This window comes from Elephas maximus, chromosome 1 (genome assembly GCF_024166365.1).
Source record: "Elephas maximus indicus isolate mEleMax1 chromosome 1, mEleMax1 primary haplotype, whole genome shotgun sequence".
Classification (NCBI taxonomy): Eukaryota; Metazoa; Chordata; class Mammalia; order Proboscidea; family Elephantidae; genus Elephas; species Elephas maximus.
The window spans coordinates 70806296-70828579 of NC_064819.1; the positions used below are offsets into that span (position 1 = coordinate 70806296).

Below are 22284 nucleotides of genomic sequence, written 5' to 3' on the forward strand. Positions count from 1 at the left end.
TCTCCCAAGGAGCAGCTGGTGGGTTCGAATCACTGACCTTTTGGTTAGCAGCCATGCACTTTCACCTCTGTGCCACCAGGGCTCCTTACTTATTAGATAGCCACATCATATTTTAATAAGTGCCCCTCCCTAAAAAAAACTGCAATTCTTTAATTCCCTCAAAATTCTCAAGTGGTTCTGAACCTTTGCCCAGATAGATAGCTCCACCTGGGTGGGTGGTACCAGTTCAAGCTGGCCAGACATCACATGCAGCTCATGGAGTGGGTAATGTCATGTTCACTCCAGCCCATGTCCATCCCCACCTCAAAGAACCTTACCAAGATCATCTGATACTGTTACAATTCAAACAGAGAAAAGTGAACATGGCAGCCAAAAGGGAGGAGTGGAGAGAACAAAAATAGGGATACCAACAGGGAAGGTAAGAGTAAGGAATTACAAATTTAACTTGAGAAAGTGAGGAAGAAGGAGAAGATTATGGATTGAATTGTGTCCCCAAGAAAATATGCTGAAGTCCTGATCTTTGTATCTGTGAATGTAACTGTTATGGATTGAGTTGTGGCCAAAAAAAAAAAAAAAAAAAAAATGTGTTGGAACCCTAACCCCTATGCCTGTGGATGTAATTCCATTTGGGAATGGGTTTTCTTCTTTGTTCTGTTAATGAAGCCATATCAGCGTAGGGTGTTTCTTAAACCTACTCACTTCTAAGATTTAAAAACAGTAGATTTGGCACAGAGACAAGCAAGCACAAATGGAGGTAAATATACATGCCACACGGAGATGGCCAAGGAATGGAGAAATGCTGCTGGGTCTACAGAAATTGAAAGAGATCTTGCCCCAGAAACCACAGACAGAGAGCCTTCCCCTGGAGCTGGTGCCCTGAATTTGGACTTCTAGCCTCCTAAACTTTGAGAAAGTAAATTTCTGTTCTTTAAAACCACCCGCTTGTGGTTTTTCTGTTACAGCAACACTAAAAAAATTATACAGTGACCTTGTTTGGAAATACGGTTTTTCTTTTGTTACGAGCTAAGATAATGAGGTGATACTGAAGTAGGGTGGGTCCTAATCCCTTCTGAGTTGATGTCTTATAAAAGAAGCGAACAGATAGAGACAGAGTCACACACATGTGAAGATACATCTACCAAAAGCAAAGGAACATCAATGATTGCTGACAGAAACCCGAAACAGGGAGAGAGGTATGGAGTGGTTCACTCAGAGCCCTCAGAAGGATCAACATGGCCGATACCCTGATGTGGACTTCTGGCCTCCAGAACTGTGAGATGATAAATTTCTGTTCTTCAAAACCACCTATTTTGTAGTATTTTGCTACAGCAGCCCTAGTAAGCTAAGATAGAAGAGAAACAGGAAGGAAAAAAAAAAAAACTTCTTCCTCTCCAGGGCTGGTCACACTATACTTTCACAGTAAAGAGAAGCAGAGCTCCCATCCATGACTTTGACTTTGCTTCTCCTCTCTACAAAACCAATTCTAACACAACCCCCAAGGGATTGTGATCATATCTGGAGAACATCACTGGAGAGTCCAGGACAAGATTTGTGTCTGCTGACATTTTCTGCAATTGTGAAATCAACTGGCAAATGTAAAATACATCGTGCAGAACAAGGCACCTGCTGAGAGTAGGATCTTGGTTCAGCCTCAGATCAGTGAAGTCACCTCACCTGGCCTCAGAGTCCCCTCTGGAAGCTGAGGGTGACAATAACGGTCTTGCAGGATTGTTGTTAAGAACAAATGAGATCATTTATGTAAAAGATATATGTAAACCAAACAAGGTATATACACGTTGATTACTGTAATCACTACAACTTTCTTGCCATTGAAGAGAAGGAGCTGTCTTGTCTGACGAGAAACTCTAGTACATGGTTTGCCAGTATTTTCCATGTAGAGCAGTACACTTCTAAATCTCATTCACATGAAAACAAACAAACAAAAAATGATACTAAGACACTTGTCAATCCTCTTGCCCTTATTGACTAATACGGTCTCAATGCAGTCTGATGCGCAACTTCTGGCCCATTAAGGTGGTCAGGTCTCATTTGCATGACCTTGCTCCCTTGCTTCCTTGCTCATAGTTATGTTTATTCTTTGCTTGCAAGTTTCCTGGTATGCATTTTCCGTGACAAATTTACCAACCAATAACTTTTTCTGTTTCTGCACTGCTAGCCTACTTCCAAAAGTAACACAAATGTGCCGGCAAAAGATACCAAACAAGAGTAATTTCCATAAATTAGTATATGCACTTAGGTAACACAAGACTTTATGTTCATTTTGAATGACTAGTTGATGGTAGCTAGTTATGGGTATAATAGACATTTAGATAGCACTTTATGCCTTCCAAGGAAACCCTGGTGGCATAGTGGGTAAGAACTATGGCTGCTAACCAAAAGGTTGGCAGTTTGAATCCACCAGACACTTCTTGGAAACCATATGGGTCAGTTCTACTCTGTCCTATAGGGTTGTTATGAGTCGGAATTGACTAAGAGGCAGTGGATTTGCCTTTTTTTTTTTTTTTTTCTTTATGGCTCTCAAAGAACTTCTCCATGTCATCTTCCCAACTGGAAGGGCAAGCATTATTATCCCCTTTGCATAGAATAGGAAACTGAGCCTAAGGAAAAGTCAAGCAATTTGCCAAGGGTTATACAACCAGTGGATGACAAAGTCTTTCGTCTGCATCATAAAAATAACAAACACGCGTTCCATTGAAGGACAGAGGGCCCCCATAATTATCACCTGGTTACCATGGTAACCAGGCACCTGGATAAGCTCTTCCCCTAATGTATGACTAAGGCTCACACCAGGATGCTAACCAAAAGGTTGGAGGTTTCAGTCCACCCAGAGGCTCCTTGGAGGAAAGGAAGAAAGGCCTGATGATTTATTTCTGAAAACCAGCCATTGAAACCCCTGTGGTGAACAGCTCTACTTTGACACACATACAGGGTTGCCTTGAGTCAGAATTGGCTCAACAGTAACTGGTTTAATCACAGTGTGCAGTTAATCCCCATTTACGTGTAATAGGAAAATACTGAATGTGAATTATTACCAAGTAGATGGTTAAGAGTCTGGCTACTAACCCAAAGGTTGGCAGTTCAAACCCACCCAGGAGCTCTGTGGGAGTAAGATTTGATGATCTGCTCCCATAAATATTACTGCCAAGAAAACTCTATGGGGCCGTTCTACTCTGTCATATGGGTTGCAATAGTAGGAAATGACTCAACAGCACCCAACACCCAACAACAACCAAAAAAAAAAAAAAAAAACGACCCAAACCCAATGCCATCAAGCTGATTCTGACTCATAACAATCTTACAGGACAGAGTAGAACTGCCCCATATAGCTTCCAAGGAGGAGCTGGTGGATTTAACTGCCAACCTTTTGGTTAGCAGCCATAGCTCTTAACAATTATGCCACCAGGGCTTCCAACAACAACAGACACCCTCCCAAAAAATTATTTGGAATAATTATGGGATACTGGGAAAATATCAAGCTAGGCTCTAAGGAGATCTTCTGGAAGTTTCTGGAAGGCAAGGTCTCTTTCTTGTGCATCTTTGTGTCTACAGCCAGGTTTAACACAGGGCCTTGCATATGTGTTGTCTTGAATTAAACACAAATGTGCCTCCTACAGATAAAAAGCCAGGCATAATATGTAACTTCAGTAAAGTACTGATGATGATGATGACGTTCATGTTTATTGAGCACTCCCTGGTACCTGGCACTATGCCCAATATACCTCATATGCATAATGAAATTTAAACCAACCTCATAGCAATTACTGGAGAGAAATACTGTTATTATCCCCTTTTGCAGATAAGGAAACTAAAGCATAAGAAGCTAGGTAAACTTGCCCAAACTCTCACCAGTATAAGTGGACTGTAAAAACTATTTCCCCAAGATAATGTGTTAAGAAAACAAAACCAAACCAGTCATTGTCAACTCAAAGAGTGCTCCACAGGGTTTTCAATGGTTGTGATCTTTTAGAAGTAGATCACCAGGCTTTCTTCCTAGGCACCTCTGGGTGGATTCAAACCACTAATCTTTCAGTTAGTGGCCAAGTGCCTAACCATTTGCATCTCCCAGGGAAGAATATTGCAAACTCAACTCTTAACTGGAAATCATTGCTTCCACCCTAGTGTCTTCTAAACCAGTGCTTCTCTGTCACCTGGGGACCTTGTTAAATGCAGATTCTGATTAAGAATTTCTAAACCTCTGCATTTCCAATAGTGATGCTGCTGCCACTGGTCCACAGATAACACGTTATGTGGTAAGGCTCTAAGCCACATATAACATGAAAACCAAAAACTCATTGTCATCGAGTCAATTCCAACTCAGAGCGACTCTATAGGACATATAACATGAGATGGTCATAAATCCACCACTTAAAAAAGCATTTTTGGTTAAAATTTATCATTGTAATAATGGCTTAAAATAAAAGTCTTTAAATGAAGAATATATTTTCTCTTTAAAAATATCAATGATTTATTGAAAGCAGGAGAAAAATAGAACGACTGACTGCTGCCAGAATGATTTGAGGCCATAAAGAAAGTTCTAGGAGATTTCTTCGAATTGCATCACCATGTCACTGTTTTTTAAGAGTCAGATTAGAATAGAAGGGGCACATCATTGCAAAGGCAACAAGTCAGGAAGGTATTTTTACCCGTATTTAAAACCTTCTCCCCTGACATTTAAAACCAAACCAAACCAAAACATTTACATCACATTTTAGTCAATGTGTGACAAAAATTTTAAGAGAAACTGTTTTTAGGTACAAATTGTTTTTTCGAGAAACACATTCCTTCCTGAAATTTCACATACAGCTCACACCTCCGAGTAACTGAGTTACATTATTTTCTGTATGAAGCACAATTCTTATGTTTCACTGGAGTCAAAAAAGGATATTCATTCTACTCTAGCCTAGTTTTGGAAACCCTGGTGGCATAGTGGTTAAGTGCTACGGCTGCTAACCAAGTGGTCGGCAGCTCAAATCCACCAGGCGCTCCTTGGAAACTCTATGGGGCAGTTCTACTCTGTCCTGTGGGGTTGTTATGAGTCGGAAGTGACTTGACGGCGGTGGGTTTGGTTTTTTGGTTTTATATACTCATTAAACTGATGTACATAAGATTATAACAATGAGCACAAAAGTCATTTAAACTTCAAGGATTCCAGCCTCATAGCTTCTCTGACATCAAGAACAGCCAGCGTGCCACCAGATTTATGACAGCCGTTGAGGATGACAGATAATATGCATTCTGAGATAACAGACTTTTTTATAAAAAAAAAAAGTCAAGGCTTCCACTTTTCAAAAAACACATTATTTATCATAAGTAATTATTCTTTACATGTGTTATTAGCAAAGTGATACCAGATTTTCTCCTTAACGTGATGGAATGCCGGCTTTGGCATTCCAAGCGCATTTTGCCCGAGTTTTGCTTACCCACATATCTTGCTACTTATTTTTGTAAAACTGACATTCTGAGAAAATGGTTGATTCATATGGCAAGACAGAAAAGGTCTGGTAGCTATTATCTCTGGCTACATCTTAGTGGGGCCGGCTCAGGGGGAACTGTAAGTATTCAGGGTTTCTAGAGAATATTCACGCAGTTACTAAGGTTAACTCAGGATTCCTCAGTGGTAAGAGGAAAGAAGATGGAATATGGAAATCAGATGGAAATGAGCCACAAAATAGCAAAAGCATCAACTACTTGGAAGGCATTTGCACAGACAGATGGGGCTGCCCAAATGACTTGTACTTCACACGCAGATCGCGCCTCTGACAGTTTCAGCAGCAGCAAAAACCAGAAATGGGGAAAGGTATCTAAACAGGAACTACAGCTCAGGTCCCACCCACTTTAGGAGTAAATGTCACCTTTTCTTATAGCTACATCAGAATTCCCTGAGGGATATATTTTAATGTTTAACACCTTTGTTCTCTAAGACAAGGGCACAAGTTAGAACTGTCTAATCAAGACATTCTACTTAACCAAACTTAACCAACCCAAGCTTCCTCCTCACTCTGACCTATCAATTCTCCTTCCCTGACCTATACTCTGTACCCTGTAGGGCAGAGTGGAAACCCTGGTGGCACAGTGGTCAAGAGCTACCGCTACTAACCAAAAGGTTGGCAGTTCGAATCTACCAGGTGCTCCTTGGAAACCCTATGGGGCAGTTCTACTCTGTCCTATAGGGTTGCTGTAAGTCAGAATCGACTCGACAGCGACAGCTTCAGGTATAGCGCAGAGTAGAACTGCCCTATAGGGTTTCCAAGGTGTGGCTAGTGGATTCAAACTGCTGACCTTTTAGTTAGCAGCCGAGCTCTTAACCACTGCGCCACCAGGACGCTGAAATATACTAGACCTAGAAATTGGAGATCAGAACCAGAAAAAGAAAGAAATGACTACCTTAGATGTCCGTTTGTCCAGGTAATGTTTGACACAGTTGAAATTTGGGAAAACATGGATTCGTTAGAGGCTTTGGGGTGGAGGTTTCTGTGGATTTTATGGCTGAGCTCAGACCCAGACATTGAAAGTACACATGTTATCACACTTGTTTGTATTTCTGTTCCCATGGCAACTAAAATCATCTCCAACCCAAGTTGAATGAGGTGTTTTGAAATAATCAGTTTCAATTTTTCATGATAGCAAAATGCTGCTTCTTGTTTTCAGCTTTCAGCGGCTTACTTTCAGAGACAAAGGTTTTGCTGTGGTTTCGAGGTACAAAGAGCTGCTAAAATGTGGGGTTCCATTCAGGGATGTGACCCTATAAGGACAGTAGCTGAGAGAAGCCAGTGCCTGCTGAAAGCTGGCTCACCAAGGCCCATTCCCGTTCCACAAGTTCCTGTGGTGCCCATCCGAGAATATATAATACATTGAAAATTTCTATTTATTTAGCATGAGAACATTTACTCTTTGTTTGAAAAAAATTTCCCCACTAAATTTTCTCACTTTAGAAGCAAATGTTGATTTTCTCTTATTTACATCAGAAATCCCTGAGGGCTACTTTTTAATGTTTAACGTCATTTCTATCAATTAAACACAGTCGACAAACACAGTGACACAGAAAGCTTCGTGGATGCTGCGAGGGGAAATTAAGAACTCTGATCATCTTCGCCTTAACTTTTGGGGTTGTATACGATGCTTATAGCACCGAAGATGGAGATGAGTCGCTAAGAGGATATGGTGAGTATGCTGTTTGTGCGTAATTCCTTTCAGTTCAAGGCCGGCAGGCTCAGTGGTCCTCTGCACAGACAGAATATGTAGCTGTTTATGGGATAATTGGAAGCCTCTAATCTCCTCCCAGGAGTCCCTGGGTAGTGCCAATGTTTAACATGCTAGGCTGCTAGCTGAAATGGTAGAGACTCGAGTCCACTCAGAGGTGCCTGGGAAGAAAGGCCTGGTGAGCTACTTCTGAAAAATCAGCCACTGAAACGCGAAGCCGACTTGATGGCAACTGATTTTGTGGTTTTAATCTCCCGCATTTCCTACTCTGAGGCGTTTAGGGGAGAGTACCGGAAGCCAGGACCCCTCGGCTCCTCTCCTGGCTCCACCATTGACAGGCTGTGTGTTTGTGCACAAATGGCTTCCCCACTGTGGGGGGGATTGTTTCTTCAATGGCAAAATGAGAAATTTAGAGCAAGTTCCTGTCTCATTCTAAACATAATTCATATTTAATAAATAGATTTATTTGAGGTAGATTTGGAGTTCTGTCAAAGGAAGCAGCCTCCATTAGTTTTCTGTGTATTTGATTTTACACAGAGAAAAGTAACACTAAGAAGATCTTTATTTTGCTTGTCCTTCCCAAGAGAAGCTGCAGGTGGCTGCTGATTCTCCATAGGAGCAGGTAGATGACACCAAATCAGGGCATGGGGGACAGAACTATGGCAACGGGCATATTTGGATTTCAAAGCTCCTGTTTTCAGTTAGTGGGCTGTACCCACTAACCAAACCTGTAGATTCTTTAAAATGGCATTATATTCTATGTGTGTAGACCATAACCACAAGCTCAAATACCTACCACCAGGGGCCAGGCAGATAATGCAAATGTGTGATTCTGGACAGGTATTAGACAACAGGGAGAGCTTCAGCCTTTGGGGAAGTGAGCAGTACCTGGTCCAGGTAAGGAGATTCAGATATTGTAAGCCTTGTACCAGCCAAAGAAGAGTCTCCCTTAGAGGAGTTGGTCGCAGGCTGCCATTTTGCCATGCCCACTGTAGATTCTATGAAGATAGCTTAGTTTTTTCTCTGACGAATTAGTATAGAAGTGATTTTTAGTTAAACATAGCAAATTGAACAAATATTTTTTCTTAGCTCTCTACTGATACTCTTCTAAAATATCAATGAAGGCAATTTAATAAGGTATGAACCCACAGGGACACAGAAACCTAAAAAGGAAATAACATCCACAAAACTTGGGAAACAGTAAGCTGATGGATGTGGGGCCAATGAGCAGCCCAAGGAAGCTGACATTTGAGCCTGAAGGAAGGGGAAGCCAAGAAGCAAGCTTCTACATTCTGAAATCACCACCTGTCTGTCAGTTTGTTGTACTGTGGTGGCTTGCGTGTTACTGTGATCCTGGAAGCTACGCCACTGGTATTTCAAATATCAGCATGGTCTTGGAAAGGTTTTAGCAGAGTTTCCAGACTACTGGAGACTAGAAAGAAAAGCCTGGTGATGTACTTCTAAAAATTAACCAGTGAAAATCATAAGGATTACAACCAAATACTGTCCAATATAAAAAAAAAAAAAAAAAGATTGGCTTAAAGTTTTTAAAAAGAAGCAGATATACTCCAAGGTCTCCTATGTTACCCTTGAAAAAATATAGGCTTATTCCCTGGAGATGTTTAACTATAGGGAAACTGGACCCAGTCACAGCTGAGAACAAGGGCACTATACTGAAACCAAGGAGAATAAATCTCTTTACTTAATGGTAAGGGCCTCCCATGCCCCATTCCTAAAGTCAGATCCCAAAATGCTAACAACCAGGTTTATACCACCCAGGCAAGAGAGTGAAAAATTCTTCTCTGAGGAAACAGACCATACCAAAAGAAAAAAAGCTTACAGACACTGGAAATTTGTGGGGTTTGTCAATGCAATGGCTTAAACCAATCACCCTAAAGTGGAACTGCCCCAATCTGATGATTTCTGCCTATGTACATACCTACTGTCCTCAAGTTGATTCCGACTCACATTGACACTACAGGATGGAGTAGAACTGCCCCATAGGGTTTCCAAGGAGCAGCTGGTGGATTTGAACTGCCAACTTTTGGTTAGCAGCTGATCTCTTAACCACTGCACCACCAGGGCCCCCTATTTGCATAGAGCTTCCTTGATGCTTCACTCTAAAATCAAACCAGACAACCAAGAAAACCTCTAAAACAGTAACAGAGATCAAAACATAAACAGAAAAAAATAAACTCAGAAAAAACAAAGAAAATGCAGGAAAACAAAGTTTAAAATAATATAGCATTAATCCTTGGAGAGGTAAGGGAAGATATCACATCCATAAAACAAGAATAGAATGCTATAAAAAGGAACATTCAGAGATTCTGAAAGAGCTCTTAGATGTTAAAAATATGAAGGCCAAAAAAAATTAATAGAAGGAAGATAAAAGTGGAGGAAATCTCTCAGATAATAGAAAAAAAATCCATAGAGATAGAAAGTAGGAGAGACCATTAGAGAATCAGGCAAGAAGATCCTATATCCAAAAACTTGGACTTTCATAAAGAGAATAGAGAAGTGGAGAGAAGAAAAGGATTAAAGAAATAATTCAATAATTTTTTCCACAAATGAAAAACAAAAGTTTCCAGGACATAAAGGCCCACTGAGTACCCAGTGCAAAGAAGCAAAAAGACCTATATCAAGGCACATCATTAGAAAATTTCAGAAAACTAGGAACAAATAAATGAGCCTAAAAGGTCCAGGGAGGGATAAAGGGTTAATTACAAAGGTTCAGGGAACAGAATGGCACCAAACTTCTCAAAGCCATTTTGGATGGAAGAATAATTGCACAATGCCTTCAAAATTGAGAGAACTTTATTTCTAACCTAGAAATTTATCCTTAGCCATACTCATAATCATGTTTGAGTAGTAGAAAAAAAACACATTTTCAGACATGCAAAGTCTCAGAAAAAAAAAAAAGCCTCTTCTGAAGATTTTTTTTCCTAGGAGGTAACAAGACATGAGCACCATAAAAACAAACAAAAAACCAAAAAACCAAGGGTGTAACCAAGAAAGAGAAATGAAATAGGGGTTTTGCAGTGCAATGGATCACTTTTGTGTGGCCTTTCTCATCATGGTCTTATAACTTTCACCCAAGAGATTAGGCAGGACTGTGCAAGTAGGGTAACTGTGGCCCACCAAGTGGATTGGTCAGTTTTGCCATCTCACTGGGCTTGAAGTGAACCATCCCAGAGGTGGGGAAGAGAGGCTCCCACCACCAACAAGGAAGAACAGCCAGGAGCAGACCACATCCTTTAGAACCGAGATTCTTGCACTGAGAAGCTCCTAGAACCAGGAGACCGAGAGAGAGAGAGAGCTGTAACACTGAAGATGGCAAGAAGTGGTGGCAGAGAAACAGTAGCAGGAGATGGTGCAGTGGGCTTTCCAGCCCATGGAGTAAGAAAGCTGACTGCCTTTAGGCTGAGGCTTACCTGAGCAGAGTAGAGGCTCGGTCTATGGAGAAGCCTGCCTGAGAGCACGGCTGAGGAGAGACTGTCTTGATGGAAGAACTGTATCCTGAGCATTTCTGAGCCTGAACCGTAACCTGTTACTTTCCTAATAAACCCCGTAATCATGAGTATTGTCTGTGAGTTCTGTGTGGCCATTGCAATGAATTAGCGAAACCAGTGGAGAAGTAGAGAGTGTCATGTGAGGGATGATTGGTGTCAGAATTGGTAAAAATGGTGGAGAGAGGTGGCATGTCTGATCCCTGCCTCACAGGAATTAGCCTAGGGCTGTTGATCTTGAGTCTCCCCACTGTGAAGTTAGAGGAGGTCAGATGCCATCCCCATGCAAACAAAGGAAATTCCCAAAATAATGGTGAAGAAAAATACCACAATAATAGTTGGAAAGTAGATATACAGAATAACCATCTTGAGACAGAAGATTAGAAGATATGAGAAAAAGATAAAATTGAGAGACTACTGGATGTTTGAATGTTTTAAGAGGAGATAAACAGCTGTAGCAGAGTTTGGAGATGGCTTAGTAACAGACATACAGAAAAATAAAAAAAAAAAAAAATTGGGCAATTATTAACATAGGGAGGAGGGACAAAAAACGGTTTTACAAAAAAGGAAATATAACCAGAGTACACTATATGGTTCAGGTAAGAATAATACTTACATAGTGAAAATGATGTAAAAATTAAATACTAACTTAGACAAAGCTTATTGTAAAATTATATTTGGAAGAAAGAAGAAAGTGGAAGGCATATGTGTGTGTGTTTGTGGGAGTTGGTAAGCAATCTGAATAATTGACTTTGATAGCCATGAGATACAAAGTTAAAAAGTAACATCTAAATTTTAAAAATAACATTTAAAAATAAGCATGTTACCATATTTTATCAAATCTGTCAATGATGAAATATGTCAATAATGAAAAGGATATCCATTATTTTACATACCTGTAAGAACAATAACAACAACAAAATGGTAATTAAATTATGATATACCACCATTTGTTAGACTTAAGATCTCGAGGTGTTCGGGGTGCAGGGAGCAGATGTATGGCTTGTAGAAATATAGCAGTGGATTCCACAAGAAATAGCTAGACTAATTCAAACTGGTTACCTCCGAGGTATTGAAACAGGGAGGGGTAGAGCAGGTGATTGCTATTTTTGTTATAATCCTTGTTGAAATGGCTGACTTTTAAAAAATATTTTATGTATAACTTTGATTAAAACATAATCATTTACAAGTACTCATGATACTGGCTTAAATGCTATTTAATGAGAACTATTTAGATTAAAACATTCTGCAATTCTCATCATTTTACTACTTAAATTCAACTACAAACTAATGGGAAAACTATAAAACAATCCAAAACTACTCTAAGGTTAATATTCCCATCATCTGCTGTCTTCTGTCAAATGGAACAAAATCCAAATATAATTGCTTATTTTGTTACTCTACAGGTATTTATTTGCCTGTGCTTCTGAGATGGTGGAATCTCTTGCCTGATCCTTACTTATCGGGGCAATTTGCTTAACTGAATATGGAGCACGTTCATTTATAGACTCCTCAGCTCAGAAAAGCATCGCTTTATAAACAGAGCATAGAGACACATAGGTCATCAGTGTCCAGGTATAATTACCAATAATTACAGGGGTTGGTTAATCACGCACTTAACTCCACTGCTTACAGCCAACCCCAGATTGATTTGGACTGTACATGGGGAAAAAAAATTTTTTTTTTAAACAGTATATTATTCTCTTAAATATTCACCTAAGAAAAGGCATTTGGTTTCCCCAAATACATAAAAGAGTATCAGCATTCTACTGTTTCCCCATGGGTTTGGGGTAGTATCAGGTCCATTATAAATAACTTGTCTCTAACTCATGAAAAGAGTCTGGACCTTGGGGCAGAGCTCAGATTCTTTGTTAGCTATAGTTAGTCCACAATGCCCTATTATACACACTCACACACACAAACACACACACTAGATGGTACCAGTAGAGGCTATCAAAAGGTCTGGAATTTTACCCTACTTGCAAACTTTCATGTTAGCCTGCCACAGTTTCATGGACGCTGGAGGAAGACACAAGACTCCTGGGTCAGAGACAAAGAACTTCATTATTCACAGCAATAGCAGTAGCCAGAGTATTAACACCTGTACCCATTCTCCAAGGCCCAGTTTCCATAGGGCAATGGAAGAGGGCTAGGTGACGCCTGCACACACAGTGACTTGCATTTCAGAGGAAGAACTCCAAGCTGAGGGAATCCAAATCTTTTGTAATGGGCAGTAAACCCAATTCACATTTGTACCCTAGAGAGATCTTATCTTTATTATACTGGCCTTTGCTTCAGAGCAGAGTTTCTCAATCTCAGTACTGCTGGCATGTTGGGCTGGATAATTTTTCTTTGTGGGGAGCTGAATTGTGCATTATAAGATATCTATCAGCATTCCTGGTCATTACCCACTAGATGCCAGTAGCTCTCTCGCAGTTATGACAACCAAAAATGTCACCAGAAATTGCCAAATGTCCCTGTGGAGGATAACTTGCCCCCAGTTGAGAGCAACTGCTCCAGAAGAAGTCACTATCTTTGTCCTTCAAGGCTGTTTTACTATACAAACACCCTTGAAAAATGATGTAGAACAAAGGCAGTCAGGGCCTCTGCTTATAAGATCTGCGGAAACAAAGGAGCCCCACGGGGAATTATCTCCCAATAGAGGCCTTGATACTTACTTTTGAAACTTGATCAGATTTTCTGGTACAGATAAATTACTTGGCGATTTGCACGTGATATTTACACACACACATACACACACATGTGCACACACACGCTTCCCTTCTTTATGGTCCTTTGACTAAAACTATAACATGAATCATTTAGATGAAGGGAAATGAGTCTGAAGAAATTAACTAGGTATGGACTGAGAGGGAGTGTATGTAGGTATTATTTAAGCTGAGCCAAGTAGTATACTATAGCTGCATTTCCTTTCTTAGGCAGGAATTTTTTCCTTCCCTGGGTTGGTCTTTTATTCCCCATTTCATACTTTCCCCCTAGATAACTCCTCTGCTTTGAAGTTAAACAGACCTGAATTCAAATCCCAACTCCTTAGCTATGTAACCATGGCCAAATGATTTTACATATGTGAGATCATTTTCTTTCTTTACACAAAATGAGGATGATAAGACCTATCTTACAGGCTGTCATCACAATTATATGAGATAAACATGCCTACTACAATGTCTGGCACTTGGCAGGTACTTCGTAAATGGTAAACAAAAACACCAAACCCGTTGCCGTTAAGTCAGTTCCGACTCATAGTGACCCTACTGGACAGAACAGAGTTGCCTCTAGTGGTTTCCAAGGAGTGGATGGTGAATTCAAACCGCCAATGTTTTGGTTAGCACCCATAGCTCTTAGCCACTGCACCACCAGAGCTCCTAATAATAAATGGTAGTGATTCTTTAATAAAGGAGCCCTGGTGGTGCAGTGGCTAAGCACTTGGCTGCTAATCAAAGGGTCGGCGGTTCAAATTCACCAGCTGTTCTGTGGGAGAAAGATGTGGCAGTCTGCTTCCATAAAGATTTACAGCCTTGGAAACTCTTTGGGGCAATTCTACTCTGTCCTATAGGGTCGTTATGAGTCAGCATTCAACTCAACTTTGGGTTTTGTTTTTTTTTTTAATTTAATACCCACCATTCGCCTATCAGTTTGTCATATTGCGGTGGCTTGCTCATTGCTATGGTACTAGAAGCTATACCACCAGTATTTCAAATACCAGCAGGGTTACCCATGGTGGACAGTTTTCAGCAAAACATCCAGATTAAGACAGGCTAGGAAGAAAGGCCTGGCAATCTACTTCTGAACATTAGCCAATGAAAACCCTATGAGCCACAACAGAATATTGTCTGATACAGTGATGGAAACAATCAAAAAAAAAAAAAAAAATCACTAGAGAAGGACATTGTGTTTGGTAAACTGGAAGGCCAGCAAAAATTAGGGAAACTCTCAATGAGATGAATTGATACAATGGCTGCAACAATAGATTCAAACATAAAGTTGGCGCAGGACCTGACAACGTTTCGTTCTGTTGCATATGGGGTTGCCATGAGTTGGAGCCAACTCGTCGGCAATTAACAACAACAATTGTTTAATGAACATCACCATTCTGGTATGACCCTGTAATTGTTCTTACCGTAATGGAGCCAGCCAATGGGTTTTACACTAATTTTTCCACACGCTCACTTAAATTTTCACTATATTTATAACATAACTGTTTAGGGTACCCAAAACCCAGTGCCGTCGAGTCAATTCCGACTCATATAGAACAAAAATCACCAGACCTCAGACAGAATGACCACAAGACCTGACCTCTCATGCCAACCAAATGAACTAGACAATCCTCACTCCATTACCAATAGAGTTAAAGAGGAAAGCAATTTTGATCGTTTGCTACCTGGTTTTATTTCCTTCGAGCCGACATCAATTTGTTGATATTGCCCAGCTTTTACTAGTCTGTTTAATCATTCTCTCTTGCATACCAGTTACCAGTTACCATTCAAGTTCGACTCATGGTGACCCCATGTGTGTCAGAGTATAACTATGCTTCACAGTATTTTTCAATGGCTGGCTTTTTGGAAGTAGATTGCCAGGTCTTTCTTCCTAGGCACCTCTGGGTGGACCTGAACCCCCAAGCTTTCAGTTATCAGCCAAGTGTGTTAACTGATTGCAATAGCCAGGAATTCCCTCTCTTGCGTAGTTGCATTTTATTAAGCTAGGGCTCTTAAGTCAAAAAAATCAAGCTTTGCAGAAACCTTATCCAAGGCTATTCAAGTATTATCAGAGATCAGTTCCCCCCGCCCAGCTTGCTTTACTTGTGATCATCGAACTTATTCCTAAAGAAACACCAATCAGATTTGGCAATTGTTGAGTCTGTGATTAACAAAGAGGTTTCTCTTTTGGTAACAACACTGATTTTCTCTTGATATTTGCCGTTTTGACTTCGGAATATAAATTAATCTTGGTTTCTGAGGTTATTAGTTGTGATAGATACATGATGATTACTTTTCTTGGTCTAAAAATATAATATTTAATTAGAGCTTCACAGAAGACTGAAAATTCCATTTTCCCTCGGGGTGGGGAAATACCTATAACTTGAGTTTATGAGAAATTATTAGTTATAGCTAATCCCAGATAATAAATAGGATTTTTGAAAGTTGTGTGATTTTTAACACATTAGGCTTTTCCTCAGAAAGGCTATGCTTGCAGAAAGTGCCTGTGGAATATTTAAGCAACAATTTCACTGCCTCACTGCTAAGACAAATACAACTGAGGAGACCACCTACGCAATTTACTGGATTGGGAAAAAATATGAAAATGAAATATCATAGTCAGAGGACCGGTGGCAATCTCTAGTGACTTTTTCCTATTCCCAAGAGCCTGGGAATCTTATTTAATCCCTCCTCACCTGAATTCCAATCCTCTATTTAGGACTATAAGAAATCTTGTTGAATTGTGTCAAGAAGCATAACTGACTTTTTTTTGCATCATTTAGCCAGAATTAACACCACTCAGTCCCTTTTATGGAGCCCTGGTGGTTAAGAGCTTGGCTGCTAACCAAAAGGTTGGCAGTTCAAAATCACCAGCCGCCCCTTGGAAACCATATGGGGCAGTTCTACTCTGTCCTATAGGGTCGCTACGAGTCAGAATCGACCCGACAGCAACGGGTTTGGTTTGGTTTTGTATTAGTCCCTTTTATAAGTAAGCACACACACACACAGAGCTAAAAGCTCATTGTTCTGCTGGCCTAAGAAAGTCAATACACACAGCGCAAATATTTGAATTGCATTTATATAAGCAATTCCCTTATGAAAAATAAATTCCAACCATAACAATTTTAAGGATACTAAAGGAGAGCGTATCACAGCATTTAAAAACAAAAAACTCCTTTTCTAAATGAAGGACTTATTTCTAGATAAAAAGCCCAAGCTGATACTCTTTACTGTTATCAAACTTTGTCTGTTTGTATCTCACAGCTAACTCCAACCCATCCTCCTCTCCAAGGCTGTTTATTAAAAGTATTCCGTTTTTCATGATAAAGAAAGGGCTCAACCCAATGGCTAGTCTTTGAAGGAATACTGGGAAGAACTGAAGGACATTTTGTTTTGTTTTGTTTTTAAGGTCATCCAGCCACACAGCACCTCAAAGAGTTCAACTAACATATATAGTAACAGCATGGAGCAGATTAACACAAAATTTAAAAGGAAAGAAAACCAGTCGGAATTGGTTTATACATATTTTTTAAAAGGTATGGAGATTACCTGATCGACTGGAACCTCAACCTGAGTATCTTCATCTTCTTGGACTTCTGCTGCCCCCCGCATTTCAGATCTCTCAGCTCCAGCTTTGAAAATGCCTTCATCTAGTGAAACACACACACAGTGAAAATCAAAATCCAATTGCGACATCGTGTGGTTCCATGTTGAAATTACAATCAAATAGCTAATGGAGATTATTTTTTTAATAGGCATTTTGGTTCCCCTTTTCTTATTGGTAGGATTTTTGTACCCCCTCGATTTTTCCACATTTTCATTGGCAAAAGTTCAGTGGCCAAAACAAGGTGAACCAGCAGAAGACAGCTCTGTCCCAGACTTCTCCTAACGCTTCAGCTACTGATTTAATAATACAACTCTATTATGGAGTTATTTGGAGCCCTGGTGGTGCAGTGGTTAAGAGGTATGGTGAGCTACGGCTGCTAACCCAAAGGGTGGCAGTTTGAATCTACCAGCCGCTCTTATGGGACAGTTCTACTCCGTCCTGTGAGGTCGCGATGACTCAGAATCGACTAAACAGGAAAGGAATTGGTTTTTGGTTTTATAGAGGTGTTTAGAGGGAAGGACTCCATACCTATTAGCTCAATTCCCCCCTCTTATCCTTGATTTATCCTTGAAGAGGTGATGATAATTGGTGCTTTAAAATAAAACCTTCAGAAATCTTCCTTTCCCAAAAGAATGCTCTCCACTCAATATAACGTATTGGAATAATTCTCCCTACTCAGATTGGTGTACACACTGTGCTGCAACAGAATCATAGAACTGACTTTTTGCATCTCACAAAGATCAATATCTTTTCTTTTTCAGATTTTCACAGCCTATGACTTAAAATCCTTAATTATAAAATGGAACGTAAATGTCTAAGACTTTGGGTTAAGTTTGTTCAACTTACTTTCCATATTCCATGGAAAGCAATGATAGCTGCTTTCCATATTTGAAGTAGTTTTAATGTCTCCCTCTTGGTCTTCTCTTCCCCGGGCTAAGTAATCAAAGAATCACAGAACCATTTGTCATTCTCTCCATTTATGTGCCTTAAGACAGATTTGATGCTTAAACCATTCTCACAGATGTTTTCTTTGCCCAATTTTTAAAAAATTTCCAGGGATGGAGATTTCACCTCCTTCCCTGGTAATCTATTGTGGCATTTCATTACCCTTACAGTCCGGAAAATATGTTTTTCTCTTTTGCCCCAAACTCCCCTCTATTATTCTAATGGCAGCTTGTTTCCAAAGAATTATGTAGCATGGTTCACATTATAAGTTAAAGTTACCAAGTCACTCTTCCTTAATTATAAAATACATACATTGACATTTACAGGACCAATGACCTGTAAGGCACAATGAGGGCCACTGCGAATGAGATGCAGATATTTCCCTCAAGTTGCTTACTGTCCAATGAGAAGACAGTGATCTGAGGTAAGAAGTATGTACTTTAATAGTTAAGCTATAGCAGAATGTTATGGAAGCTTAGAAGATACAGCTAGGTGAGAGGAAGGAATGAAAGAGGAAGGGAGGGAGGGAAGGAAGGAAGGAAGAGAGAAAGGAAGAAAAAAGAAGGAAGGAAGGAGGGAAGAAGGAAGAAAGGAGGAAGGAGGGAAGGAATTAGAGAAAGGAAGGAAGTGTGAGGGGAGAGGGAGAGAGAATGAGGAAGATAGAAAGAAGGAAGGTAAGAGAAAGAAAGGAAAACCAAACTCAAGCCTTTTTGTTTTTCCCTGGAAAAACCAATCTCTTTTTTAATTACATTTTTGTAACTCTTTACTAGATGTTGGCTTCTCAACTCTCCTTTTTAAATTCGGAGATAACATAGTTATCCTCAAAGCTGATTATTGTCGTTAGATTAATTCACAAGGATTAATTCATTTTGAGAATTATCTACCGCAATCACTTAATCCCAGACTGGTTTTCCTATTATCCAACAAAGTCTTTGCACCCAGTGAGTCTTTCCTTCCATCAACTCTTGTATGCTCAAGTAATCCAAACCAATTTTTTATTCATTAGAGTTTGCTCAATTAAATCATCCTATTTTTTTTTTATGCATATGAAACCTATATGCATAGGAAACCCTGGTGGTGTAATGGTTAAGTGCTACGGCTCCTAACCAAGAGGCCATCGTTCGAATCCACCAGGCGCTCCCTGGAAACTCTATGGGGCAGTCCTACTCTGTCCTATAGGGTCGCTATGAGTCGGAATCGACTCGACAGCAGTGGGTGTGGGGTTTTTGGTTTATATGCATATGTACATATATATATACATCCAGGATATACATTACCAAATCATGATTTCAGCACTGGCAGCTACTTTGGATTATCTCTACAACTAATTCTCCTCAATGGCACAGCCCACAAGGCATGTCCAAGGATTGTGGACTCTGTCATGTCTTACACCTGAAGACAGGGATCTGAAATGCAATTGCAGCCAAAAGCTCAGCAATATCAGGAGAAAGAATATGGAAAATAGAAAATGTTGCGATGTGCTCATATATGTAGGGCTAGGGTAAACGCATAGAATTTTGGTCATGTACTCAAGAAAGCAACTCTGGAGCTAAGAAAAGTACAGTGAAGGGCAGTTCAGGGCTTAGGGAAATAGGTTACCATTATTCTGTCCTAAAGGAGGAAAAGTAGAAGAAGAAACTCAAGACTATAAAATTGGAGTCAACAGGGATAAAGTAAGCCAATATTTGTTTCTACATCAAATTCTGGAACTTGGAACTCAAAGAAAGTAATGACGGTGGTGTTAGCTGCTACTGAGTTGGCCTCGATCCATGGTGACCCTATGCACCAGGGAAAGCAACAGTGCCCAGTTCTGCACCTCCCACATGATCAGCTGCTGATCAGACAATGCTCCACTGTGATCCATAGGATTTTCATTGGCTAATTTTTCTGAAGTAGATCACAGGCCTTTCTTCCTAGTCCACCTGGGTCTGCAAGTGCTGCTGAAACCTGTTCAGCATCATAGCAACACACAAGCCTCCGCTGACAGATGGGTGGTGGCTGCACTTGAGGTGCACTGTCTCGGAATCAAACTGGGTCTCCCGCATGGAAGGCGAGAATTCTACCATTGAACCACCAGTGCCTCACTGAAAGCAATGGTAGAAACAGTAAAAATAGATTCTGACTTATATTCATGTGTAGTTCATACCCTGAGAATTCACAAAGGCAGAAAGGGACAGATTTCAAAAGAGGATTAGATAATTTATCAAATGTTACCTCCAAAGTGGATTAAAAAGAAAAATTAGTTATGTTTGACATTGACTTCTACCCTCTGAAATTACCTTACGAGGCAACAATCATGCCTATCCACAAATGGTCCCTTGAGTCAACCCTCAGAGACAGATGCTAGATCGTGTGGACTGTAGTTGTGACGAATCCACATGGCTTTTTTAGATGACTTTTGCATCCAAGTGTTGGTCTTGCTTATAGAGAGGCTAGAAAGAGGAACCTGTAGATACTGAAGGAATATAGTCTTAACACTCAGAGCCAATGAAATGTTTAACTGTATCCAAGCAGAGCTATGAATGCTTTGCAGATCTGTTTTAGAATAAACATTTTACCGGAGGAGAATAAGATCAATAATAACAACAACAACAAAAAATTTAAAGGGCATTGGGATGTAAAATGGCAACCATAAGGATATAAACGGTGAAGAGACAAATCAACAAGGCTCGACATTGTGTACACCAGAGACAGAGAAGGCACAGATAAAAATGTTTGCCTGAGGTGTGTGTACATGTATGGGGGAGAGTTGCTCATCAGTGAACTAAGATACATAAGACATCTCCTTGAGCAGCACAAAGCAAGAAACAAAGGTCAGAAAGTGATTCATAGGAACAAAGAGGGACGAAAAGAGGAAGAACAGCTAGAAAGTTACTTTGTGATAAGGGAAGCCTACTAGGATTTTAAGTTTTACTACAAATGTTATGTAAAATTAAGAGTAGAGTAATATGAACTTTCGGAGAAAACCAGTATTTTTAAGATAGCATTTTTCTCATTATAAATTACTTATATAATACATATGCATTTTAGAAAATGAATAAAATAAATATCCTTCTAATTCTGTGATCTAGAGAAAACCACCATTGGTAGTTTTTTTCTCTCTCTTGCTCTCTTGTTCTTTCTCTCTTTTACTTCACACACACATTCATTGAACTGGGATCTTATTATGTACATAATTTGCAAAGTTTGTTTTTTTACTTTAAAATCGTATCATGAACATTTCTCATGTAATTACATGTTATTTGAAAAAAATGATTGACTACATAAGGAGTTAACCCACTCTCGTCAAGTCGATTCCAACTCATACAACTTTATAGGGCAGAGCACAACTGCCCCATAGGGTTTCCAAGGCCATAAATCTTTATGGAAGCAGACTGCCACATCTTTCTCCTAAAAAGCAGCTGGTGGGTTCAAACTGCCAACCTTTCAGTTAGCAGCCAAATGCTTTGACCACTGTACCACCAGGGCTCACTTACATATGGAAGGAGCATGCTGTAATTAATGGATGACACTGAATAGTGAAAACTAGCAGTTTTTGAATGAATAGGGTAGGTTTTATTTGTTGATTGATTGGAAAATAAGTAGTAAGAACTACTGTATAAAAGTGTCTGGGAATATGAAATGGTTGCTCTTTAAGGGCTTAACATCTGGTGAAGAAATATCACAGGGATATTGGTTATTTATCTTTCCATGTATATATCCTGCAACTTCTTTCCCCTTTCATGAGTCACTGTTTTCCTAAGAGTAAGCATGGTAACTGCACAAAATAGGTCCTCAATAAATATTCACTGAAATGTAAGACAAAAGACAAATCCCCAGCTTTATTGGCTCTTTTTACAAGTTGATTGCTTTCCTGCTTGGGAGGTGTGGAACCCCTTTGCAGTGGAGGATTTGGCCTTTTGGTCCTGGTCCTGAGAGCAGGACCACATCTGAGGCCAATGAGTGGGGGCAACCCAACTAAGACGAATCATTTAGGGCCCTGATGCTGACTAAGCTTCAGGAGGCTTAGTGAGGCCAATAAAAGCCCGGAAAGATGGCAGCTCACTGGAGCTTCCTGGGCTGAAGAGTGTGAACATTTTGCTCTTGGAGGAGAGGTGAGTACGTCCCCTGGGGACACGGAAGCTCTGTGCTAAAGACCCCACCGACCCTTGCCAATCCCTGTTCCAGGGTGGAGACATCAGCCAGGGGGATAAAAGATTGGAAATTGATCAGAAGGAGCTGGTACCAGAAGCTGCAGAAACCCTGGACCTGGGCTCCAGCAGAGGCCGGGAGAAAGTGGAAGCCAGCGTCC

The 22284-nt window shown here is 40.2% G+C and overlaps 1 protein-coding gene across 2 annotated transcripts in view; it reads right to left on the reverse strand.

Annotated features, from left to right (window-relative positions):
• The window catches only part of DCDC2 (doublecortin domain containing 2), a 225937-nt gene that overhangs the window by 15108 nt on the left and 188545 nt on the right, over positions 1-22284 (reverse strand). For both annotated transcript variants that reach the window (XM_049884887.1, XM_049884884.1), the window contains exon 9: positions 16991-17091. In XM_049884887.1, coding sequence (XP_049740844.1) covers positions 16991-17091 — 101 coding nt within the window. The remainder of the gene's footprint in view (positions 1-16990; positions 17092-22284) is intronic.